Source organism: Mus caroli, unplaced genomic scaffold (assembly GCF_978045245.1).
Source record: "Mus caroli unplaced genomic scaffold, Mus_caroli_1 scaffold_8, whole genome shotgun sequence".
NCBI classification, from domain to species: domain Eukaryota; kingdom Metazoa; phylum Chordata; class Mammalia; order Rodentia; family Muridae; genus Mus; species Mus caroli.
Genome location: NW_028227263.1, coordinates 90,950,981 through 90,977,426, shown reverse-complemented (window position 1 = coordinate 90,977,426; position 26,446 = coordinate 90,950,981). Strand labels below are relative to the sequence as shown.

The 26,446-nt window shown below is 44.1% G+C and overlaps 1 protein-coding gene across 4 annotated transcripts in view; it reads left to right on the top strand.

The window, feature by feature from the left end:
• Herc2 (HECT and RLD domain containing E3 ubiquitin protein ligase 2) overlaps positions 1–8,409 on the top strand; it is a 172,473-nt gene extending 164,064 nt beyond the window's left edge. For 3 of the 4 annotated variants that reach the window (XM_029479794.2, XM_029479792.2, XM_029479793.2), the window contains 7 exons: positions 2,733–2,874; positions 3,058–3,252; positions 4,022–4,134; positions 4,651–4,841; positions 5,507–5,612; positions 5,898–6,110; positions 7,121–8,409. In XM_029479794.2, the coding sequence (XP_029335654.1) occupies positions 2,733–2,874; positions 3,058–3,252; positions 4,022–4,134; positions 4,651–4,841; positions 5,507–5,612; positions 5,898–6,110; positions 7,121–7,393 (1,233 nt within the window). In that variant the 3' untranslated portion in view covers positions 7,394–8,409. The remainder of the gene's footprint in view (positions 1–2,732; positions 2,875–3,057; positions 3,253–4,021; positions 4,135–4,650; positions 4,842–5,506; positions 5,613–5,897; positions 6,111–7,120) is intronic. The other variant, XM_021166289.3, reaches the window with a different exon arrangement.
• Positions 8,410–26,446: the final 18,037 nt, after the last annotated feature.

Sequence of the window (26,446 nt, the reverse complement as noted above, 5' to 3'; positions counted from 1 at the left end):
GTCATGGTATCTAGTGCTAGCTATAATTTGGTCCTCTAGTTTCACAAATAAATGGGCTGTTTAATTCAGCCCATAAAAAAAAGCTTTTATTTTTCCACCTTGGATGACGAGCATTTTAAAGTTTACAAGAAAAGGAAAACTGTTCATTCCTGGGTCAAGTTCCTGTCTTAGACAGACCTACGGGCTCCTTGGAGCCAGGAGTCTCACTGGGATGTCCGTGGCTGGAGGTATCAGTGAGCCCCTGACTGCTTAGAGCCTAGAGTTCTGCAGTGGGCATGCTGCTGCTGCTGCTGCTGTTGTTGCTGCTGCTGCTGCTGCTACTGCTACTGTCCTTTTTCCTTGCAGATTTTCAATAATACCTGTTTCCTGCTTGTCTCTCTGTCCCTACTTTTGTGTTTAAAAATGGCCAATATGTATGAGAAAAAACTGATAGCTTGACAAAAAGCACACAGACATCCTCAGAACAGTGGACAGTGTAGACTGACATCTGGGGCGCCTCCATCATCCACAGTCTTGGGCATGTTAGTGCAGTATTATATCCTAAGGGTAGAACGCTCTCCACAAACATTGGAATAGAATTGTTTTCCACCATGTCAGACTTAATAAGTCTCAGGTGAGTTCATGGTGACAGTGCTGAGTCAGCTTGGCCGTACTGCCTGAGGTCGACACCTGTCATGATGGTGCTCAGCAGTAGTTTCATGAGACTCAGGAAGGACTGATAATACTGCCCACTGGAAGGGACTCAAGAGAGTCCTATACACAGCTCATTTTCCTGGGGAGGTTTTTCTTTTGTATAATGAGTTTTAGTCAACCCCCACCACTACCTGATACTTTCACTTATATACCCCCACCTTCCCACCCCACTCCCTGCTGCTGAAACCTGCTTCTTTCCTACAAGTCCCCCTGTACTTTCCTGCCTGTGGTACTTGTGTGAATTTGTTTTAAGTTTTTGCATGAGCACAGATGGGGGTTATTTATTGGATCCTAGGTCGTCTTACTAGTTATTGTGGTTCTTCTGTTGAAGAGAGTGACACCCTCTGCTCCAAGTAACCATTAACTCTCTATCAGTAGACTCTCAGGGAGGGGTAGGACCTTGAGCTCCCTGGTGAGTTTTTAATTGTTATGAAAATGGTGCTGTTTGGTATGTGGAAAATCTGAAAAATAGATGTCTATAAAATCATTGAATATGATTTTTTTGGTTGAGGGGGTGTGAGCTTTTTTTTTTTTAAATGAAGGGTGGGCGTTGTTGAGACAGGATCTTGCTGTATATCTCAAACTGGCCTCAGACTTTAGCCTCCTAAGTTCTGGGAATATAGTACCACCACTCATGTTTAAATTCACTACAGAATTAGTTCAGAGTAACATCAGCTAAAGTTACCTGTGCTTCTGTTGTCCAGAAAAAGTACCACCTGTATATATGTTTTTTTACTGTCAGTTTTGTAAATGTGTCATATGGTGCTCATTTTTTTGTAGAAAACATAGGCAGATGAGCTTCAGTGTTAGTGCTTTCCAAGGCTGTCCTGTGGCAGCTTCAATGCTATCTCCATAGCATAACAGGAGCTGCTCTCCTCTGGGACCATGAAGCCTTTTAAGGGTTGCTGTGCAGTTGAAAGGAAATAGCCTTTGTAAACATGTAGCTAGGTGTGTGGTACAGAGAAAAGTTCATTCTGTAGGGAACTATAGTTTTGACCTGGAATTCACTGAAAGTTGGCTATAGATGGTAAAGTTTTGCTGGGGGACTCACAATGGAACTATGTTTGGATGGACAGTTTTCTTAAATTTTGCATGTTGTCATCCTCTTACATCGAGCAGCTGAGGCTACAAACTGTAGGAGGAGACAAGTCCATACCAGCATTAGGTTTTGTTTGATCTCCCCAGTGTTAGTTTGGGATAAGAACCATGGGTGTGGCGAGTGAGTGGTGACAGGTACAGTCACTAGAGTTGTACCCAGGTCAGCACAGTGAATAAAGGGAGGCGGTTACCATGACTGCTGTAGTACAGCTGGTCTTAGCCTTTAGAGAACCTTGGTATAGGTATAAGTTCTGCATTTCTGTCTCAGACCATGAGAAGGACCATGTAGTGAAGTAGTGGTAGTTAGAGTTGTAGCCATTGATGGAGCCAAGTATGAAAATCCACACAAAGGCAGTGTTACAAGCCAGTTATGAAGACCACCTTGGCTCCAGCCCTGTGTGAATAGTGATGATGGCGTATATCATTGCTTGCAAGTGTGTTTGTTCAGATTCCAGTTAGGCTGCTGTGGTATCTGTCACTGATGACCTGATGCCTAGGGTGGAGTTGCCTAAAGAGCTTTGTTTTGTGTAGTGTTTGCAGTAGAGATCTGTGTATATCAGTTCCTAGCACATCGGTGCTATGGCAAGGGAGGTACAAAGTTTGCTACTGACTCAGAACTGGAGCTGTGGGGAAGTAGGGTGCAGGGTCCATTAGGCAAAATCCTCTGTTTCTATGTCCAGGGATTTGTTTTTGTTTGCTGGAGACAGTAAGGTCCCTCCTTATGGGACCTGCTTATGGCAGAAGTCAGTGTTAACGTAGAAAGAACCAAAGTGTGCATGAGCTGTTAGGGCAGGCCAGTCAGCTACAAAGGGGGTCTCAGAGTACCGAATGAAGCGGAGGAGATTTGAGGATCTTTTATGCAGGCTTCTCTACAGCTGCTTCCAGGCTGTGTGTTTTCTGCTGCCCCAGTGTCTAATGCTTTTCATTCATTTCCTCTCTAGGTTAAACGCTCCCGGAGTAAAGGTGGGTTAGCTGGCCCTGATGGCACCAAGTCTGTCTTTGGGCAGATGTGTGCTAAGATGAGTTCCTTCAGTCCTGACAGCCTTCTCCTTCCTCACCGAGTCTGGAAAGTCAAGTTTGTTGGTGAGATTTTCTGTGCATATCTGTAGAACTTATTTGCTTGGGAGAGGGCGCCTGGGGGTAGCAAGCTGAGCAGTACATGGGTATCACATGCAGAGGATGAGAGTAGCCATGCCATCCTCCTGGTGCTGTTTCTGCAGGTGGAGCTGGGTGGCCTGTGTGTTGCTGATTCTCCTTTCCTTCCAGGTGAATCCGTGGACGACTGTGGTGGTGGCTACAGTGAGTCTATAGCAGAGATTTGTGAGGAGCTGCAAAACGGACTCACACCTCTTCTCATTGTGACTCCCAATGGCAGGGATGAGTCTGGTGCCAACAGAGACTGTTACCTATTAAACCCTGCCACCCGTGCACCCGTGCACTGCAGCATGTTCCGATTCCTAGGTGGGCCTCAGTTGTGTGTCATACTGCTGTGGAGGGTCGATACCACGATTAAGTTAGTGTGGCATCGCTTGTCTATCTCAAGGCAAAAGTGGGTATTATAAATACCTATGTTTAGCTTTTGAGACATTGGCAATGAAAGTGATGTGCAGTGATTTTTATGCGTTTTCCAACATTATGGAAGAGAAAAGGTTCATTTTGTACTTAGTGTTAGGACTTGATAGTGGTGAGCTAGCAAAAGTTATGACCATTCTTTGTACAGCTATAGGGACTTATATTTAGGCAGCATGTGACTATATGTTCAATGCTATATGCTTTCTTTGACATGCCTCATGACATTTGTGTTCTAAACATACCTGAAACTCGGGAGTGCATGGAGAGAGATGGCATTGGCAGTAGGCCTGTCATTCTTTGTCTAGGTCTGTGCAGAGTGCTGTCCCAGGGCTCCTCACCCTACCACTACCCATTTACAGAGAATCCACCTTCTTGGAGGAAGCCATCTCTTTGCTTTGCCATCAAAGGGACAAGAGTTGGCTTACTGTGGTTTAATTCTGTGTATGAAAAGAATAAGAAGAGTTAGCAACTTGTGTTATAGGAAGAAAAGGAAGTGAGTTTTGAGCAGGACCTGATGTTTCAAGGTGGGGCTAGCCCTCAGTTTGGATAGCTCTGGTTTAGAAGGCTCCAGGTGATACTCCAAGGTCTGTTTGAACAAGCAAAAAGCAACTTTTCATCTATTCCAAGTATATTCTGATTTTCTGTTTTAAACAATCAGGGGTGTTATTGGGCATTGCCATCCGAACTGGGAGTCCACTAAGTTTGAATCTTGCTGAACCTGTATGGAAGCAGCTGGCTGGGATGAGCCTCACCATTGCAGACCTGAGTGAGGTAATTTATCTGGGCTGTGGGTCTTGTTAAGGGGCTTGGGCTTTTCTAGATATCTGATGTAACATTCATGGGTAACTGACCTCTTCCTAGAGCAGAGAAAAGTGTGCATCTGAGAGAGTTGGTATAATACACACTTTATGTTGCTTAGCAACTGATGTAGCTTGATAGACAAGGGAAATCATGGTCATATGCAGAGCTGGGCTACACCTCAGGTTCCCGGAAGGGAGATGATAGGACTGGCACAGTCTGATATCCCTGAGCCACCTTGCTTTTTATGCCCTTTAAGGTTTAGGGTTTGGGTAGTATCAGTCACCTACCATTTATTCATTTTCTCAGCAGTAAAGCAGTATATTAAAGAACTCTCTGGATCTTTCTTAGCTCCTTGGGTATAGTACTTCCTATAGTCTTTTTTTTTTTTTCTTTTTCGGATTAAGTTAGATATGACTGGCTGTGCTTGGGCTCTATGATAGGGGAACAACCCAGGTTTAGCATGTATACTGTATTTCTCTTTAACAGGTAGATAAAGATTTTATTCCTGGGCTTATGTACATTCGTGACAATGAAGCCACTTCAGAGGAATTTGAGGCTATGAGCCTTCCCTTCACCGTGCCAAGTGCCAGTGGCCAGGATATCCAGCTGAGCTCTAAGCACACGCACATCACCCTGGACAACCGTGCAGAATATGTCCGGCTGGCAATAAACTACAGGTTTGTGATCATCTGTCTCTTTATTGCTTTGACTTAATAAGAAAAGTAGCAGATTATAGTTACTTGGGTATTTATGGTTTTTTTAGATGTATGGTATATAAAAATATACTCATTTTTCTTCAACTATTGCTGATCTTTGTTATGAATTTTATTTGGTGACTTGTGTTCAAAGTGCTTATTCCCACTTGAAATTTCTAGGCTTCTGTAAAATAGTGAGGTAAATATAATGTTCCCATTTAGGGGACAGTCCCCACAGGGATATCAGGCCTTCGTGCCCCTATATACTTTCTTTGTCAGCTCCTCAGACAGGAATATAGTTGGGGCCATGCCAATACAAGAGTAGCCTGCTCCAGACCCAAGTGTGCCTGTACCTTGACACTATAGCTTCTGTGAGGTATGGCACTATCATACCCAGCACTGACATCTGACAGTGCTTACAGTGTGTGTGGCTGCAGTTAATCATTGAGGTTATGTCCGGTGCACCAGTTTAAGTGAGCTCCCAGTAGTGTTGTGTATAAAGAGCATTGCCCAGAGCCATCCTCTCACTCCTCTCCTATGTGTGTGTGGTAGCAGTACTTGGGTGTAAAGCTTGGTACCAGCAGAATAAGGTGCCCAGTAAATGTACATGTGTAAGGAAGATTTGGTTTTTGTTTCTGTTTTTTAAGACTCCATGAATTTGATGAACAAGTGGCTGCTGTCCGGGAAGGGATGGCTCGAGTTGTGCCTGTACCCCTTCTCTCTCTTTTCACTGGATACGAACTGGAGACAATGGTATGTAGCTGCTTTGTGCTGTCTAGAGCTGCCTTGATACACTAGCCCACTTATTGGATCTTTTACTTAAAACCTTCCATTTGGAAAGCTAAGGCTTGACTGTGATAGTGAATGAGATGACAACACGCTTGTCCACTAGATGCTGAGGTTTAGCGTGGTGCACATGTCCTATAGGAACTTTATTAGAAAAAAAGATTAGATTAGATTCATGTTGAAATTAAAAAAAAAAAAAAAAAAAAAAAAAGGATGGAAGTGTGAGCCTGCTCTAATAGGTATTTTTCCTAGGTATGTGGGAGCCCAGATATCCCACTGCATCTTTTAAAGTCAGTGGCAACATATAAAGGGATTGAGCCTTCTGCATCCTTGGTCCAGTGGTTCTGGGAAGTGATGGAATCTTTCTCTAACACGGAACGCTCCCTCTTTCTTCGCTTTGTGTGGGGCCGGACAAGGCTGCCCAGGACCATTGCTGACTTCCGGGGCAGAGACTTTGTCATCCAGGTAGGTTCCTCTCCAGGATCACAGAGCTCTGTATTGATATCAGTGGAAGTGACTTGTGTGTATTCTGCCCCAGAGCAGTGAGAAAATAGATTCTGTACAATGAGAATGGGAAATACCTAACTCCTATAATTTGAAGTCTTTGAATTTTACAATTGAAGGTCTCGAACACTGTAGCCTATTTTTGCAGAGTGTATCTATGTCATAACCAGTACATACTATTGTTAACACCAGCATATAGATTTTGAATGTACATACTTCATAGAGCATTTATTTGATTTTCTCGTTGGATCAGATAGGTCTTTAAATATGCTAGCTACTATCAGAGAAAAATGAGATTGCTCACACATTTGAGAACAAATTTGCTTTGTCTTAGAACTCAATGGTCTGGTGATTTAAACAAACTCAGTTTACCTTTTAAGGTCACTGAGAAGGGGAAACCAGACCTAGCACTCTTCTTATTCTGAGATGGTGGTAGCAATAGCCCTTGTGACACATCTGTACTAGGTTATTAAAATGTCCATCTTACAGGAACATCTATGATAGCAGACAGTTTTTCCAAAACAACAATAAAGATTCATTTTTGTTGCTTTCTAGTATCTTGATTTATAGGTGATGCTCTTAAAGAATGTCCTCTGGTGGTCAAGTGGTGGACCCCAGTCTCATGCCCCATCCGTAGACTGGTGTCAGCTAGGTGACAGGTGACGGTTTTACCTACACTAGTAGGAGACAATGGGTTGGGCTTTTCCATTGGTCACCTTCATGTGACTGCTTGGTGATGATCAGAGATCACGGTAAAAATGGAAAATGGTTGGCTTCTCTTATTGCTGGTCCTAGGGATAAGTTTTTTTATATATATATATATCTAAAATTGGTTCAATTCTACATTTTCTTAATACTTTTATTTCTAGCCAAATATATGGATTCTGTAAAGATAATGTGAACACAGTAAAATAAATGCAGGGTTTTACTTATTCTCACCACAGTCTCTTACGAATATTCCCTACCAACAGGTCTTGGATAAATACAACCCTCCTGATCACTTCCTCCCAGAGTCCTACACATGCTTCTTTCTGCTAAAGCTGCCTAGGTATTCCTGTAAGCAGGTGCTTGAGGAAAAGCTGAAGTATGCCATCCACTTCTGCAAATCCATAGACACAGATGACTATGCTCGCATAGCTCTCACTGGAGAGCCTGCTGCCGATGACAGCAGTGAGGACTCAGATAATGAGGACGCCGACTCTTTTGCTTCAGACTCTACACAAGACTACTTGACAGGACACTAAGATGGAAACGCCATCAGGAAAAGATGTGGCTGAACAAGCAGGAAGAGTCCTGCTGTGTAAATTGTAAATGTCGAGTGCACTTGATGAAGAATACGACTCCTTGAAATGTGTGGAAGAGAGAGAGAGAGACTGACTGACTGAGAGAACTGTGTGGTAGGACAACAGCAAGATGAGCCTGTGCATGAGGAACTCACGGGGCACTTCCCCATAATGCTGCATTACCTATAGGACCTAGTGTTTACTACAGTGTAAATGTTTATATGGACACAGAACAGCATCACTGAAATAAAGCCTTTCTACTTGTGGGTGCAATAGATTCCTTCTTTTTCCTTTGCAGTGTCATCTTGATTGTATATTGAAAATACTGTGTAATGATGAAATCATATTATAAATATTTCAACTAATTTTACTCTGAATTTGTTTATTAAAAGCTTTTTGAACATTAAATTATTATTAATTCAATGCATTTAGAAGTGACTTAGAACAGAAAACAAAAATGCCATTCAGGCCTCTTCTCCCCAGGTGTACCATTTTAGCATATGCATTATGTGATTGGAATTGAGGCATTTTAGTGGACAATATCATAATTTCTATCATGGAAAGTGTATTTAATGTCTGTGTCATGTATATGCCAAAATTTTAAGCCCCTATAAATAAAACATGTGTCACAAAACTGTAGGCTGAACTTTCTTAACCAATTAGACTAGCACATGTGGATCTGCTACAACCAAACCATACTCAGTGACAAAGCACTGAGGCATTTATTAAGATAGCTGCTCTCAGGACCCGAGGAGGCCCAGGGACCCTCAGAGCTCCTTCCTCTAACTCTTGAAACAGGCCCTCATTCCCAGTCCCAATGACTGTTCCCACTGGTCTGGGTCAGGTGCACCCTTGGTCCTGTTGGCCACTGGGTAGGATTTGCTCTGTCTGGTAAGTTCTAGAGCACAGCATAGAAGAACTGCTGGTAGGCCTAGTGTGCTAGATCTTGAGTCCTAGTACCTAACTGAGTCAAAAATTTGTAGTTCATATTGGAAGGCATTTTTTCTAAAACATAATTGTAAACTAAAACTGAGTTGTCTTTGATTCTTAGTCATAGCTGCTTCATTTTGGTTCAAGAGGACACAGGACAACTAACTTTTAACTTTTTAACCTCATGCAACTTAAAATGAAGTCAAAATTCATTTTGGCAGATCAAAATTTGTGCGGAAAACCCTCCAGCAGTGAAGAGCGGCCACTTGGGATGAGTACAGCTCTTCAGCCACACTTGGTAATGTGTGCTGTGAGGTTTCACCAGTACTTTGAATTGCAGATTAGTTGGCTTGATGCATCATGGTTGTTTTACTACTAATAAAAACAGTAGTAGATTATGTATTTAGAATACTCAAGAACCTGCAGTCTGCTTGAATTTACAAGCAGTGTGGTACTACAGAGTAATCTATGTTCTGTTAATCATAATACCTGAAGCTGACTAATTTCATGAAGAAGATAGATTTAGCCTTTAATGCTAGCACTTGGGAGCCTGAGGCAGGAGGATTGTGGGTGCAAGGTCAGCATGGCTACCTTTCATGACTTCCTGGGGAGATATTAAGAAAAAATTCCATTCACCTTAGACACCAATAGACCAAAGAAAGGGTTCTGTTCAGTCCAGTTTGATAAACTGTAGAATTTATGGGAGTGACAGGAACATCCATGCCTGGCCCAAAAGACAGCTACACCACTGGAAAGTCCCCTGGGCTTTCTGGCCAACCACAACACTGAAGAGCACCCCTGTAGCGGCAAGGGTTGTAGTGTGTGAATCTCCTGCTGTTCTAGTTCTCTTTCTGTTGCCCTGATAAATTACTCTGATCAAAAACAAGTTGGAGAGCAAAGGTCTGACCTCATCTTACAGATCCATCGTTATAGGGAAGCTGAGGCCTGTTCTCAGGCTCACATTCAGTTGCCTTTCACCTACTTAGGGATGGTACTGACCTGAAGTGCCCTGGACCTTCTTGCATCAATCAGCAATCAAGAAAATGCCCCACAGACATGCCCATAGGTCAATCTGATGGAGGCAGTTGCCCATTGAGGGCTCCACTTCCCAGATGGGTCAAAATGACAACCAAGAATAGTCATCACACCTGGGCAACTTAAGAGGCAGGCACACTACCGTCTTCCCAGTCAACGGTTGACCTCTTCTATAACCTCATAGAAGACAGAAACTTCATGAGGATCTTGTCAGCACTGTGAGCCTCCTGAGCCCTCTCCATCTATCTGTGAGTGGATATTAATACTCTTCTTCATCTCAGGAGGGCAATGATTGTGTTCAACCTGAAGAAGACATGCATTACACACCATCTCCCTCCAGCTCTTACATTATCTCTATCCTCTCTTCTGTAGGTGAGTCTGCATGGGAATGGAATGATCGGATTGTTTTCTTCCATTTACGATTGGACATGGGGCTGCTATGCTCCAGCAACAGTACAGACTACAACAACAGATACTCTTAGCATTTGATTTCATAAAAGCATATGCAGTAACTGCTACCAGTTACTGTAAGGTGTTGCCTTCCACTACAGCTGAGTCATCTATGGACACAAACGCAAATGCTTAGAAAATAATTTGATAAACACGTTATACCTATTTAACAAAACAATAGCTGTAGCCACCTTACAGGGTATTGGTTTCCCTACCTCATGTTTTTGGTGCCAAACAGGAGTGCCTCCTCTGGTACTGACTTTAAATACAGTTGGAAAGTAACAGCTGTTCTAAATTGCAGCAGCAGGAGCAACTTGCAAGGCATGCCAGCAGTGTAATATGCAAGGGTCCATGGCCAAGCTTGACCATTGGTGACCATTTTCCTGTAGCCTCCATGGCACCTTTTGGAGCTACAAATGCTAGCCAATAGGGAACTTGTAGCTCAGTCCCAGCCTGATTTTTCTGTGGTTTTTAAAAAATTATTATTATAATTGTATTCAATTTATTTATTTGTTTTTGTTTTTTATGTCATATCACCAGTGTGCAGATTCCTGGTGTTCACATCTTACAACATTGTCATTGTGCATACTATATTGAAAACTGCTAACTCAATGATTTCCAAAATGTCTTCAAAAATTATAAGATATTTCAGGATAAAAGGATATGTGGACATTTTAAATCATAAAGTATTTCAATATATACATTCAGGTTTCCAAATTTATATATCTATTGATCTACAGGAAAAAAAAAAAAAGAAAGAAAAGAAAAAGCCAAGACAGGCTGCTCATGATTTGTGATGGTTCAAGAATCCTTTGCATCATGTAGCAGAAGATGGCCTAGTCGGCCATCATTGGGAAGAGAGGCCCCTAGGACTTGCAAACTTTATATGCCCCAGTACAGGGGAACACCAGGGCCAAGAAGTGGGAGTGGGTGGGTAGGGGAGCAGGGCAGGGGGAGGGTATAGGAAACGTTCGGGATAGCATTTGAAATGTAAATAAAGAAAATATCTAATAATAATAATAATAAAAGAATCCTTTGCACATTTTGTGATGGGAGAATGTAACTAACAGTCCGTGGAAACCACTCCAAACATTTCACATTTTAACTTATCTGGGGAAGCAATGCCTGGTGTGTTACTGTCTTGGTGTTGGAAGCAGGAGCTGTGAAGCACAAGGTGAAGCATCTGCTCCACTGCAGTGTACCCTGAGGTTAGATCCGGTAGTCGGCTTCTATGTATATGTGGGCTTTCTTTTGTTTTTGTTGTCATTGAAGACCAGCCTTAGTCTGTGGTGATCTGATAGGATGCATGGGGTTATTTTATTCTTTTTGTATCTGTTGAGGTCTGTTTTGTGACCGATTATATGGTCAATTGTGGAGTCGGTACCATTCATGGCACCTTTTGGAACTACAAATGCCAGCCAATAGGGAACTTCTACCTCAGTCCCAGCCTGCTTTTTCTGTATCTTACAACCTTCCGTATAGTGCATTCCATGATTGCATGTCCAGGATTCCAAAGGTCCATCCTTAGCAAGTAAGGATTGATCTGGGGGCTGAAGCATCATCTGAATAAGTTTTAGGCAGCTACACTACTGCAGAGTTCCCTCCTGTTAACTGTTCATCTCATATATTGAAGTAACTGAGGTAACACCATCTTGTCCTGACTCTACTTTGTGTTTGCTTAGGCAGTTCCCAGCCTTTTGCCCCCACAACTGTTACATATACCTTGGCAACACATTTGAGATTTCCATGACCTTGACTATGGCTCAGGGGTATTAACCAAAGCAAGTAATGTTTATGCAAGCTTAACATCAACTAAAATAACTAAAGATGGTATTAAGTCAAAAAATAAATGTCATGTCGTGTTTGAAATAATTACTATGGTCTACCAGAAACGAATGTTTTGAGGTTTACTCTGATCCTTGTCTAATGTTGATAGAAATTATGTTCTTTGTACTTTTTGTCTTTAAAAAGCCTGTGCCCTCTAAGCTTTGGCACCAAGAGACTCAGGCACGTGCTTGTTTTTGATCACTGACCAATAAAGAACTACTATCCTTTGAATCAGCATGGTTGTCTGTATCTTTCTTGCGTGGATTATTACAATACCACTTCAGAATGGTGAGTGGTTTCTGAGACTATTGTGAAGGCTTGTGAGCCCCATGAGCTTCCTCGGCACTGTGAGTCCTGGGAGACCCGTGAGTCTCTTGAGAGCCACATGCACCTTCCCTCTTTCCTCAGGGGGAAGTTACTAGGCTGGCTCTCTTAAGGGTCTCACACACCTGGACAGACCTCCCCGAATTAAGACAGTAAAAGTCATGACTGACCAACCCAGAGGGAACACACAGTAGAGCCGACCTCAAAAGAGAGTGGGAAGGAAGATAGGGAGTAGGAGATCATTCTACTCTGCTTAGCTCTGATGATGACTTCATGGCAGTATCACAATGGCAGGCGCACGTATGTACGTGGAAGATTACATCTCAAGGTGAGAGCCAAGGAAGGATTGGTTGGCCTTTCATAGAAAGCCTCTTGAAAGTCAGGACCTAGCTGCCAAAATCTCTTCTGCGGACACGACAAGTGTGACCTTAGAGCCTTCCACCAAGCTTTGCCTCTCGATTCCTTTCACTTCTAACATTGCCCATTGAAAACTCAGCTTCTAACACATGAACTCTTAGCGGCAAACCAAGTTCAAGGCCTGTCAATGCCTCATATACTTCACCATGGTGATTCCTGTCAGCAGCTGGTTTCCTTGCATGGAGGGGGGGGACTCCTAGTGCCGTAAGTTGCCTTTCCTCCAAGACTTGGCCAAGGCAACGCTAAGATCTATAGGTGTAGGAAGTGTCTTACTAGTTCTGACTAGAGAAGTTGGGGTGGGGGCTTTTCCCTCCAGAGGCCTAATCCAAGCAAGACTTCAGAAGTTGACCTTGCTGGCTTGGAAGATCACTGAGCCTGTCTGGCAGGTTTACTTATAGAAGCTACCTCAGAATTTAGGAATGGAGGTAAGTGAAAGACTCAGCTGGTAAAGTCATTTGCTGCCACATCCAATGACTTGATTTTGATCACTGGGTGCCACATAGTGTGAGAAAACTGGCTTCTACAAGTCCTTGACTAGCTCCACCCATCCTGTAGATGCATGAACAAATGCATATGCACACAAAATAGTTTAATTTATTAAAATGTATGGGACACTTGGAGTTATATGGTAAAAAAAAAATGTTGTATTCACATATGAAGTTATCAAAGAATGAATAGTGTTTTGTTTTAATCTACCAGTGGCTGTATCTAACCCAGGCTTTGTCTGAACAAGAGATTTTGTAGTAGAGATAGCTGGCTTATATAATGTTCAATGAATGTAATGTTGCCTGGATGAGTTTGTTTTAATCGGTGAGGTGTGTGCCCAGTCTGTGCTTACGCTGACTGTCCACAGTGGATAGGTACCACCCACAGGCTTAATTAGAACTCTAGGACTTCCAGAGAGAGCTCCCCAAGTCCATGTGCGGGTGGGTATGCTATTTAATTTACAAACACATTCCTTTGAAGGAGAGAGGTCTGTGGCATGTCAAATTCCTCTTTTGAAATGCTTGAGCTCTTTGTGAAATCCCCCTTTGAATTGCTCTGAATTCAGTTAGTGGAGCTGACAGGCTCCCTGAGACTGCAAAGGCACCCAGGCCTGAGCAATGTACTGGACCTCACTTCATCCATAGAACACACTGTCCATGAGGATTAATCCACCAGAGCAGCCTGGACAACCCGTGAGTGTGAGATTCCTGGGAGTATAAGTTGGCCTTGTGGCTTGGGGGTCTTGTGATCCCTCACCAGTCTCCTTTGTAAAGCGCATGCTTTGGCATTAACATAAGCTGATTAACCCTTAACTTTTTTTTTTCTTTAAATTGGAAAAGACTTCATAGCAGTGATCTCTGCCTAAGCATTTCTCTTCTCACTAAGACCTCACGGCTTAGGTGACATCCTTTCCACTTGAGAACAAGGCAGTAAGTCAGCTCTGAATCTTGGGATCAGAACTTGCAGTCAGGGGGTTCCTCTCTTCCCCCTGGGCTGTAGAAATAGGGTACAGGGTCACTACTTCTGGCAAAGCAGCCCTAAGGGGCTTTTGATTTCAGGGTCAGTGGTTCCTGTAAACTCTTGGACTTGCACAGGATGAAACATCCACCAGCCACCCTGGGGTAGTGTAGGCTTGTGAGGCTTAAGGTTGGGTGGCCAGGCCAGGGATGGGAGTCTGAACGTTGGAAGGGATGGTGGGCTAGGGAGTGGGGCTACTTTCTGGGAAGTCTCAGGGGCCTCATTCTGGCTAGTTTCTGTCTGCAGAGGTGACTTCCATGTGCCTTGGGCAGTGCAGAATGAAGAGCACACTAGGCCTCCTAGATGTTCTTAGGATAAACTCTACTCTTCCTACAGCTATAGGGAGGCAACTGTGATACCTGAATTCTGTTGTGAAAGATGTAAGTCACATACTCTATACTGTGCCACCACTACGGAAGTCATCTTTGGCTTCTTGTGGCTGTTTTTGCCAACATCTTTTGGTGGCCGTAGGCATTTGACTGGCCATTTATTCTGACAGGTTTCCCCGTGTAGATAGGTGCTAAGGTCCCAGTGGTTCTTGTGACTATTAAGAGCAAGAAAAGAAGGGTGCCTTCATTGGATCACAGAGGGTTTTGTCCTATTTTGTGGGGGCCTCATTGTTCCAACATCTCTTCCCCAGAGGTCTCAGGTGTAGGACCTGTTATAGGACATGAAGATATGATTGTCTAAGCCAGTCCATGGCAGGGGTAGGATTTTCTTCAGGGTTAAAGCCATGTAGCCCATCCCTAGAGTTGGCAAATGGAGTCCACTACAGATAGTTGTCAGCCACATAAACTGGGAACCTGATATTTGTCAATGCCTGCACTATTAACGTTTACAAATCCTCCTTATGACAGCCCCCCCCCCCGTGTTTTCTGTCCCACAACCAGGTTGTGATCCACTGTGGTCATGAGCCACGCCCACCCTTGGTACATAGGTAGTCTGAATTGAGACATCATCTACAAACTTCACAGGATGAGTGATCACAACAAGCTTGGGCTCTCCTTTGTATGGAACTGGGGTATCAGTGTTCATGTGCCACAATTGGTCCCTGCTGAGTGAGCAGCCCTTGGATTCATCCATCACTGAGTAGTGTGCTTTGCTTTAAAGCTTGTGTCTTACTAACATCTAGTAGCACTCTCAACCTTGGCTGGAGAAACTGCTTCTGTAGTGGGCAACACGTAATACAATGACTCACAACTGGTTAAAAGGCTGAGAATGAGTGACTATGGGTACCCAGCCCTGAATGAAGCATCTGCATCACCCCCCCCCACCCCCACCCCAAGGCACAAAGAATCTTGCATGAGAGGGTATAGAACACTGTATGAGTTGGAGACTGGGGAGGAGAGCTGTCTTTTTGATGTGACTTACCTGCTGTGTTCATGACCCCATGGCAGCTGTGGTTGCATCCGAAGGCCTACCTGTACAAGATCGGCAGGCAATACAAACTGAACTCAGTGGGTTATAAAAATAAACAAAAGGAAAGATATGGATAGGCAAAAAGATATTTTGGGGATGACTGTAGGTGATGATGATGTGGATAGGATCAAGATATGTTGTGTGACTTGTCAAAGAATAAATAAACACTATTAAAAAAAAAGTTAAAAATGTAGGGGCTCAGTGGTCAAGAGTACTTGCTATTCTTCCAGGGGAGTCATTTTTGGTTCCCAGCATCCACGTTAGGCAGCTAATAATCACCTATAATTCCAGCTTCTGGGCATCTAATGCCCTCTTCTAGCTTCTGTGGACACACACACACACACACACACACACACACACACACACACTAATAAAATAAACCTCTGAATGTTTTAAAAACTAAATATTCCTAGCAATAGCTATGCTCCAGGATAAACGATTCTCCCCAGGAGACTACTAACTTCCTCTTATAAGAAGCCTTTTTTTGTGCTATTACTTTGTGGACAGAGCCAAGAGCCTCAGTGCCCCAGCCATTCTTATGTAGTGCATGGCACTTGCTGGTAGTGCGCCTATGTGTGCTGCTTCAGGCCAATTCTATGTACAAAGAAGATATCCACATACAAAGTTTCTTATCAGGTTGGTATGTAGAGAAGTTGGAGAAAGGGCTACCCTACCAGTGGCTTGATCCAAGGAAGACCTCAGAAGTAGACCTTGTTAAGTCTGAAAGGCACCTGATAAGGCTTGGCTGAGTCTTTGGCAGGCTCACTTATAGAAGCTCCCCAAAAATCTATAAATGGGGGCGGGGGGGTGAGCAAAATGGCTCAGCAAGTAAAGGCACTTGCTGCGGAACCCAGTGACCTGACTTTGGTCACTGGAAACCACACGCTAGAAGGAGAAAAGTAACTCCTTCAAGTTGTCTCCTGTGGCATGCATGAACACACACACACACATACACACTCATACAAAATAGTTTAAAATTTAAAAGTCTATGAATGATGGGGGAGTGGAAAGCAGCTCCCTTGGCTGTTACAGTGACTACTTTAACCCTTTGCTGATCTGTATGGAGGCACTGGGGACTGCTGGATTCTGGGCACTGTGTCATCTTGTAGTTTATGTCTGCATGTATGATATGTCTTGTGCCTGCTTCTGTACCTGTTTGCATCTCTCTCTGTGTGTATGTACTTCATGAGTGCATTGGGTCTGTGCATTTTGTGTTTATAAGTGCATATCCCTCCCTCATATGGGCTTTTGGGTATTTGTACAGTTTGTGTGTTTCCATGTAGTTTATCATTTCTGTGAGCAGTCTTTGCGTATTTATTCATGGTCATGCGTGTGTGGTATGATGGAGCTTTCCTTGGATGTAACCTTGGCCACACTCCTGAGTTGGAGGAGAACAAGATAATGAGAAAGTTTATGCTCTTCAGTAGACAGTTCTTACAATGTAGAACAATTTATATTTCCTCAGTTCTTGCCTAAAGGTAAAATCTGCCACATCCTATGCCACCTTTGAAGGCTTGAGCTTGCTACACATGGCCGGAATTTTCCAAAAGCCTGGCTTCTGCAGCAAGCCTCTCTGTTTCCCAGCTGAGGCTCCTGCATGCTGCTGGACTATTCTCAAGAGGGGGCTGGAGGCACTGAGCCTTTCAACTTTGTGAAGGTCTGTGGGCGTGGCCAGCAGAGGGTGCAGTGAGGAGCACAAGCTATCCAACCCTCCCTCTGGGGCTGCAAGTGCCTGCTGAGAAATCTTACACCAAGGGTTGTGCTCCATCCACGACTCAGAGCCTTTGGATCTGGATACTAGACTTCACTGCTGGAGAGAGATCAGCGAGTCATCAGGTAAAATGGTGGTTGGGAGTCAGGAGGTAGTAACCTCTTATTCTGGGAAGCTAGTAGGGTAACAAGCCTATATTGAAAATGTGTAGATAGTGTAATTGAACAGTTTGTATGAGCATTTCTGATTTTAATCGAGTGCCCAGCCGCAGCAGTAATACTACTAGTAGCACCAGCAACTTTTGATATCCCTGGGAGGCTGTGTCCCAGGACAACGGGGAGTGTGGAAGAGAACTTAGAAATAAGAGCCTGACCTTTAGGCATTTTGTTGAAATGAAACTCAGTGAAGTAAAAACGTTAAATCCCTCGAGGCTGATGCTTCTTGTCTATTCACACACACAGAGAAATAAACGGGAATTCATATAGCCCACTCTTTTCCATAGCATGGTTGTTAAGTACAGGAGTCTGAGTGAGTGGACATCTTTGGGAAGTCAGAGCCCTGGAGCCTCTGGCTTGTAAAGCATTCTCGGTGTCTTTAACCTGCAGCGAAGTTGAGAATCACTGTTTAAATCAACGTGACAATTCTACAAAGCCTGCATTTGGGCTAATAGTTTTGAAGGGCAGCTGCTCACTGGAACTGCCATGAAGATGCCACTCCCTGAGGTTTGCCTGATGGCTGGTGCTTGATCTCGACAGGCAACAAGGCTCACTAAAGACTGGGGGCCTATGAGCACCAGTGTAGCTGGTGGTACCAACTCTCCTGTGAAAGCTTTGGGGATTCGAGCTGACAACAGAGGGAAGCTCAGATGGCAGGAAGGCTTTTCTGACTGTGTTTACAAAGGTTTGAGTGCAGTTGTTCACACTGGGTATAAATTAGGGCTGACTTAGGAGCATACGTTTTCTTGACACCCCCATCCTCATGATTCAGTTAGCCGAGTTCTAAGGACATGAGCAACTACATGAGAGGAGAGCAGCCTTGACTGCCATGGGAGACCAGCAATGGAATTTTGGCCAGGGTATGTGGTGTGGGCTAGGTGGTAGGGGGCAAGAAATGAGAGCTCACAAAAAAAGAAAAAAAAAATCAGACAAACAAAAACCTTTCCTGTCGAAAGACGTCTGCTTGTCTCAAAACAAAGCCAACCCACCAACATGAAACTCAAAGTGGCTGCTGGGTCAGGACAGGGAACATTTGGCTAGTGATGGGTTTTCAGGGTTAATGTGGGCCATGGAGATAGTGGATTAGATAGGGGTATGCTGTGGATATGTGGTAAGATGAGGCATGGGGTTACTATGGGATGGGTGGCTAAGGGAATTTTGGGAGTCCGGGATATCTGAACACCTTTACTTACTCAGAGACAAGAGGCTAAGAGGATAGTGGTCTGGGCAGCAGAAGAGCTGCAGCAGTGTGTGTGTGTGTATGTGTGTGTGTGTGATAAGTGAGGATATTCCCTCTCAAAAAGGTCTTTTAGTTAGAGGTAGAGAGAGGTAGGCCTGCAGTGAGATCCCAGAAATACCAGGAGAGAAGGCCTTCTAGAAGATCAAGAAACATCAAGGGAGGAGTGAGTCTTGTGTACCTGTTCTTGTGTTTGGGAAAAGAGACTCCACCCCCACCCCCAACAGTTACCTTGAGCTGCCAGTCCTTTTCCTTGCAGGATGTTGGGTTTTTTCAGGTGCTTTGATGAGGAATTTTTTCATTTTCCCCAACCCCCCTGTCGTGCCTAAGGGCAGAGGCACTCCCTGGTGTCTTGAGAGGCCCTGCCACCCTCACCTAGAAGGATGATCTATGCTTGGGCAGAAATGTAGTCCAAGTGGTACAGGGAACTTTTACTTGGGTGAAGTCCCTCTGAGGGATCCTGCCCTGCATCTGATGCAGAATGAAGATGTATTCTGCAATGCAGGGGGAATCAGAAGGAAGTTGTACTTGGGTCTCCTGCTTCAGGCAAAGGCTCAGGGCTTCCAAGTAGCTCTGCAGGATGTGCCAAGGGAAGCTAGCTGCACAGTGGTCGGGCAATAAGCAGAGCCACTCAGAGCCCAAACTGGCAGCTAGGCCTTTGCTGCACACAGGGGCTGGTTCCTGTTCCCGATGGATCAAGGGGCTCAGATAGACCCTGGCTGTTCATTGCACATAGCTTTCTCTTCCCTATCCGGAGCTATGATCCATGCAGTGAACTGTCTATGCTCTGGAGGCCCTGTGGGTATTTTCAGAACAAAGCCCTCTTCACCCTAAGACCTTTTGCTGCCTAGAGAAGGTCACCTCTCTTCCGGTGGTGGCCCAGGCTCTCCTTCCTGGTTGCAAGAGGATTCTTTAAAACAAGAAGTGATTAATAATCATGCCATTTGGTTGAATGATCCAGAAGCTTTAATAAAGTTCACATGCTGCAAAATCAAACCAAAGGAATAAACAGAGCAGAGGCCTGTGTTCTGGCCCTGCAGAGGGCAACAGCCTGACCTAGCTATCCTTGGCGTGACATTCCTTTGGCTCTGGGCATCCTGATTTCCTGATTTAAAAAGGGGCTGCCCCAAACTCAGCTACTTTGTTGGGAGAATGCCTAGCTGCATCACCAGTGAACATGAAATAACTATAGAGTCCTAACCAGTACCCACAGGCTCACCCCAACAACAGCGCTGCATAGCTGGTGGAATTGTGATGTTCTGCATAGAAAGCAGCCAATAACAGGAACTCACAGGACCCGAAGCACACTGGTTACAGTGAGACATCAAGTGATCTGGCTTTGGTGGCGTGCTTGGCACACACAGGGTGGGTTAAGAAGGCATCCACCATCCCAGCTAAGAGTTAGAAGAGGATGGTAGTTTACCAAGAAGCTGGTTGCTGAGGTATGACTTTGCTGAGCTGGCAGTACCGAAGGCAGTCCAGTTGCTTGGGACCTCCCCACCTTTCTACTTCCTGTCCCTCAGATGTCTTCCAGCTTGTTTGCACAAAACTAATCTCTGCTCCATTGGTGCCAACCACCTTACCATGCTCAGAACCCCCAGAGCCATGGGAAAGAGTTGAGACATTTTAGGTCCTGGTTCAGGACTCAGGGTGTACAGGCCTGGTTTGAGCATCCAGGGCATCTATCTCTTCTTAGGCATCCTCTTTTTAATCAAGTCAATTGCTGATCCATTCTCACCAGGTGAGAAATCAATGAATGATAGCACCAGGAGGAGAAAACTCAGAAGCAGAAGTCTCCTTCTCATCAATGACAGACTCCCTGCCCTGGACAGTGCCCCACCCTGTGTGTTGTGCCTTAGCTTTTGGCTGACTTATTATCCAGTGATATCTTCCAATTAAGCCTCTCTTATGTGTCTGACATGTCTCTGTAAGGATTTTCAGAGCCCAGCATTGACTTAGAACAAGGTTGGTGAGCATTACCCAGGCAAGGTTATAGGTTATAGAGCGAGGGCTTGGGAGAGATAAGAGTGACAGAACAGTTGAAAGGGGCGGGGCAAGGTTACAGGGAGCTTTGCTGGGCCTGGTGGGAGAGGAAACAGAACAGCTGGAGGGTGGGAGGCAGACACAACAGGTGGCTTAGGGTCAATTATGAAGACTGCAAGATTCCACTGAGTGTGAAACATTTATTAGTTTCCTTTCAAGAAAGCCATGGAATCTGTTCCTTTTCCTTAAAACAGAAGGATGATCTAATTATTTTTTTTTGTGGGGGTGAGTTTTGCTGAGAAAGAGCTGTCTTTGGCCAGCCTGAGGTACAAAGCCATGTCTCCCATATGAGGTCTTCAGAGAGAGTATTACACGCACCTGGCAGGGGAGGTGCACGGTGCCCAGTAGAGCTCAGCCAAGCTGAGGCTGTGAACACACAGCAGTGTTCACACTATGAACTGAGGGGTTTACAACCCCCTCCTCCTCCCAAAGATGGGCTGGTGCTAGGGTGGTAGGGTGACTCCAGAGGCCAGGCCGTGGTGGTATGGAAGTTTCCAGGAGGTCATAGGTTGGATCCTCAGAGGATAGGCTAGGACAGGGGTGTTTCAGTGTAAGAGATGACATCTATTTTCCTGTGAATTTCACGAATTCATTGTTTTTAATAGCTGAGTAGTATTCCATTGTGTAAATGTACCACATTTTCTGTATCCATTCCTCTGTTGAGGGGCATCTGGGTTCTTTCCAACTTCTGGCTATTATAAATGTGGCTGTTATGAGCATAGTGGAGCATGTGTCCTTATTACGTGTTGGAACATCTTTTGGGTATATGCCCAGGAGTGGTATAACTGGGTCCTCAGGCAAATGGATGGAACTTGCAAATATCATCCTGAGTGAGGTAACTCAGTCACAAAAGAACACACTCAGTATACACTCACTGATAAGTAGATATTAGCCCAAAAGTTCAGAATACCCAAGATTCAATTCACAGACCATATGAAGACCAAGAAGAGGGAAGATCTAAGTGTGAATGCTTCAGTGCTTCTTAGAAGGAGGAACAAAATACTCATAGGAGGAAATATGGAGACAACGTGTGGAGCAGAGACTGAAGGAAAGGCCATCCAGAGACTGTCCCACCTGGGGATTTATCCCATAAAAAGTCACCAAATCCGGACACTATTGTGGATGCAGGGAAGTGCTTGCTGACAGGAGTGTGATGTGGCTGTCTCATGAAAGACTCTGCCAGAGCCTGACAAATACAGAGGCTCTCAGCCAACCATTGGACTGAGTACGGGGTCCCTGATGGAGGAGTTGGTGAAGGGACTGAAGGAACAGAGGGGGTTTGCAGCCCCATGGGGGGAGCAACAGTGTCAACTGTCCAGACCCCCGGGAGCTCCCGGGGACTGGACTACCAACCAAAGAGTACACATGGAGGGACCCATGACTCTGGCCGCATATGTGGAGAGGATGGCCTTGTTGGACATTAGTGGGAAGAGTGGCCCTTGGACCTGAGGGTGGGTGTTCAATGCCCCAGTGTAGGGGAATGCCAGAGAGGAAAGACAGAAGTGGGTAGGTGGGTGGAGGGGGCACGGTTATAGAGGCGGGGATGAGGGAATGGGATAGAGGGTTTCTGAAGGGGAGGCCCGGAAAGGGGAAGCATTTGAAATGTAAATAAAGAAAATATTCAATTAAAAAAAACCAACCAACCAAACAAACAAACAAAAAAGAGATGACATCCAAATGGAAACATCTGGATTTACAATGTGTTCAGAAGAACTAGATAAAACATGTGACCCAAGAGGGCAGTGCCTGCAGTGTCCCCTAAAGAGAAGGCCACAGAAAGTGGGCAAGCAATAGCAAGCTTGCATTGAGTCAGGTGTTGGGTATGCCCACTGGAGAATATTGAGCTCAGAGCAGGCTGGGAAACTATCTCCACAGAGTGACTGATACTGGAAGCTGCAGTGGGGTCTCTTGGGGAGACTGCTGGTCTGTGCATGAAGCCAAGAAGAGCAGAAGAAGTCAGTACCTAAAGAAGATGTCCCCCTGTGGCCAAACCTTAGCAATTATGGAACAGCATCAGCGAAGTTGAGTGGAGCAGACCCCAAGAGTTAGCGGTGATTCTCACAGGAGTATTAGCCATCAAGTTGGGAGAGTAGAACATGGTGGAGGTGGGCTGGAGGGGGAGTGAGGGAGAAGAGAACCTGGTAGTCTGGAGAAGATATGCTAAGAAGGAGCTCAGGTGGACAATGGCTGTAGACTGAAGAGACTCAAACAATTATAAAGAGGTAATCTAGAGAGATCCCTTATGGCCAGAACCCAATGTCTGTCAGTGTTAAAAGCTTCTAACACAACCAAGACACTGACACAATCAACTTCCAGGGCATCTTAACCCCTGCATGGTCCTCTTGTGCCCTTGTGAGGGTACATCCCCAACCCTGCTCAGTTGCATGTACACTGATCTGTTCTCCCTGTCGATCCTGTTGTCACCTAAAGGATGCTGACACATGGGACTATGCAGTATGTGGCCATTGGAGATTTTGTTTTTCACTCTGAGTTCCCATTTTGCAAATTCATCCCTCTTGCTGTGTTTATGGGTTTCCTTTGCTATGGATGCTTCCCTTTCCTTACACATACACACACACACACACACACACACACACACACACACCAAAAGCAGCAAAACAACAACCACAAAACCCCGAGACTCCTCTGAATTCTTTCCCATTTTGACTGAGCTTTTATTTATTTATTTTTCATTATTTAAGACTTTTATTAACAGGTGCTTACAGTTTGTTGACTTTTTTTTTTGAAAAAAATCAAGTTGTAAAGTTTATTACAAATTAAAAATGAAGTTCTTAAAAATATCAACTTGACCAGATATGAAACAATTTAAAAACTGTTAAAGGTGTATTGAGAAAAACTAGGCCTTTTTTTTCCTTAAAAAACACGTTTGCCATTACCAAAAAGAGACATCTTTAGGCAAAAATAATAAAAACCCCATGCTTCATAGATAATGCAGATAGTTCTAATGTTATCTGTTAGCAGGCAAAAAGCAAGCACTTAAGGTCTTCAGCTCCAATCTTTGTTCATTTCTTATTGCTGGAATTTCATATTCATTTTGACTGAACTTTTATAAACAGTGAGATAGATGTCCAGGAAGACAATTGCTGGGTGATAAGCTGCACCTATGTTGAATATTCTGGGTGAATGACTGACAACTAGAACTTCATGATTGTGGAGAGTTGAAATGGTGCCAATCAGGATTAATTTAACCCCTTTGGTAGCCATTTGAGGTCTATGTTCTGTATCCTATGCAGCATCCTTTTAACTATCAGCAAAACCTTTAGAATGCATTAACAGGTCACTAACTTCTACCAACTCAGAAGCTAAGGAAGCTTACAGATAACAGCAGAGATTCCCTGCTTTGCTGTTTTCCACTGTCCAGATGTCCCTGTAGCTTTGTCTATTAGAAATGTTTTGCATTTACATGAAGTTAGGCAAAATACAGCATTTTGTTGACTGAACTCCTTCACTGAACAGTTTCCTCAACACTATGGCAGGTGTTCATGTTTCATTGTCTCTTATTGTTGAATTATATTCTGTTGTGTGGATCTCTATAGTATATTTATTAATTCTTGTTATTCTCTTGCATGACTAAACCATATTCTATTTTCCCATGGTACAAGATTACTTCTGGGTGGCTTAAACAACAATTAATTTTTCTACATTGTAGGAAGTTAGGCAGTTCAAGATCAAGGTATATGCAGATTTAATGTCCTGGTTCACAGATGGAGTCTTCAGTCAGTGTCCATATATACCAAGGAGAAAAGCAAGCTCTGAAGACTTAGAAAGATACTGATCCCATTCATGAAGACTCCATTCCTATGGCTTTCTTCCTCTGCAGACCCCAATTGCTCTCCAAATCACCTCCTAATGCCATCACATAGTCCCCAATCTCTCTCCAAAGATCATCTAACACCATCACATGCAGTAGACACCAATCTCTCTCCAGAGACCATCTCCTAACACCATCACTTGCAGGAAGATATCCCTCTGTGAATTTAGAGTTGGAAATTCAAGTATTTAGCACAAAACCCATCTTAATGGAATGCTCTAAAAGCCCAGAGTATTTAGTTCAGGCAGAAGACGATGCTCTTGAACCAGGCCAATCACATAATTTGCAGAGCCTTTTGGTAAAAGACCAGGGGAAAATGCCATCAATAAGGCTAAAGCAACACTTTCCTTTCTGGTCTTTCTCTCTTAACTTGTCATGATATATTTACTATTGCTTTAGGTTTTTATTTTTATTTACCTTTAAAAATAGGATCTTGCTATGTAGCCTAGGTGAGCCTGGCTTCAAACTCATGGCCATTCTTCTGCCTCTGCTGGTTGCTAGACTTTTAGATGTGAGCCTCCATGCCTAGCTATTTATGGTGTTTCAAAATTGCTGTTTAATACCATTATACTTAGTAATGAAAAATTTAGTTTTATTAGGCATCTTTGCACAGTGCAATGTCTATTTAGCATTTAAATATTGGAGCCCATTTTTGGTGTGTGGGATCCGCTAAAACAGAACTGGTGCTTTGTAACATGCATGCATACATGTAGTTTGCTCTTACCAGGATGAAAATCCTGTAAGAATCAAGCTCATCTGCAGCATCCCCTCCCTCCACTCCTCCTGGTTCCCCTGAACACCTCCCCTCTCCTACAGATCAACTTCCATCTCCCCTCCCCTCAGGAAAAAAAAAACAGCCCTCTGGGAGACATCAAAGGGACACAGCACAACAGGATACAATAAGACCAAGCACACACCCTCACATTAAGACTGGGCAAGGCAACACAGTAAGAGGAAAAGGGTCCCCAAAGTAGGCAAATGAGTCAGAGACACCCCCACTCCCTCTGGAGTCCCATAAAACACCAAGTCAACAACTTTAAAATATATGTAGAGGACCTAGTGCAGACCCATGCAGGCACTGTGACTGCCACTTCAATCTCTGTGAGCCTCTATGAGCCCTGCAGAGTTGATTCTGCAGGCTGTACTCTGCCTGTGTCCTAGACACCCCCTGACTCTCACAGTTTCTCTTATTCCTATTCCATAGGGTTCCCTGAGCTCCAAGGGGGAGTGACCCTATGGAGATCTTCAACTTGGGCTTTCTCTTTGCCTGTTGTTTGACTGTGGGTCTCTGTATCAGCTTCAATCAGGTGCTGATGACAACTGATTTAGGCACCAAGTATAGCAGAACATCGTTAGAAATCATTTCATTAATTTTTTCCAGTTGTCTTTGTTGGTTCTTCCCCTGGTCTCTGGGTCATCCAGCCTCCAGTTCCTAGTCATTCAGGTAGTGTTGGCCATGGGCTCCCTCTCCCAGCATTGGCCTCAAATTAGACCAGTCTTTGGTTGGCCACTCCCACAAGTTCTCCACCACCATTGCCCCAGCACATCTTGCAAACAGGACAGATTGTAGGTCAAAAGGTTTGTGTCTGGATTGGTGTCCCAGTTCCATCACAGGAAGCCTTGTCTGGTTACAGAAGATGGGCAGTTCAGGCTCTGTACCCCCCATGACTAGAAGGGTCACCCTCATAGATTACAGGGATTTTCTACTACACTAGATTTCCACATTGCCCCCACTCTTCAATTCCAATCATCTCTCTCTGTTCTCTCTTCCTCCATCTCCTCCTACCTATCCCCACCTGATCCTTCCTATTGGCACCCCTACTAATCTACTCAAAAATCTATTCAGTTTCTCTTTCCCAGGGAAATTCATACATCTAGCCTAGAGCCCTCCTTGTTACGTAGCCTTTCTGGGTCTGTGGATTGTAGTATGATTATCCTTTACAGCGAATATCCACTTATAAGTGAGTAATACCATGTTTGTTTTTCTGGATCTGGGTTATCTCACTCAGGATTTTCTTAGTTCTATCCATTTGCCTACAAATTTCATGATGTCATTTTTTTAAAAATAAAA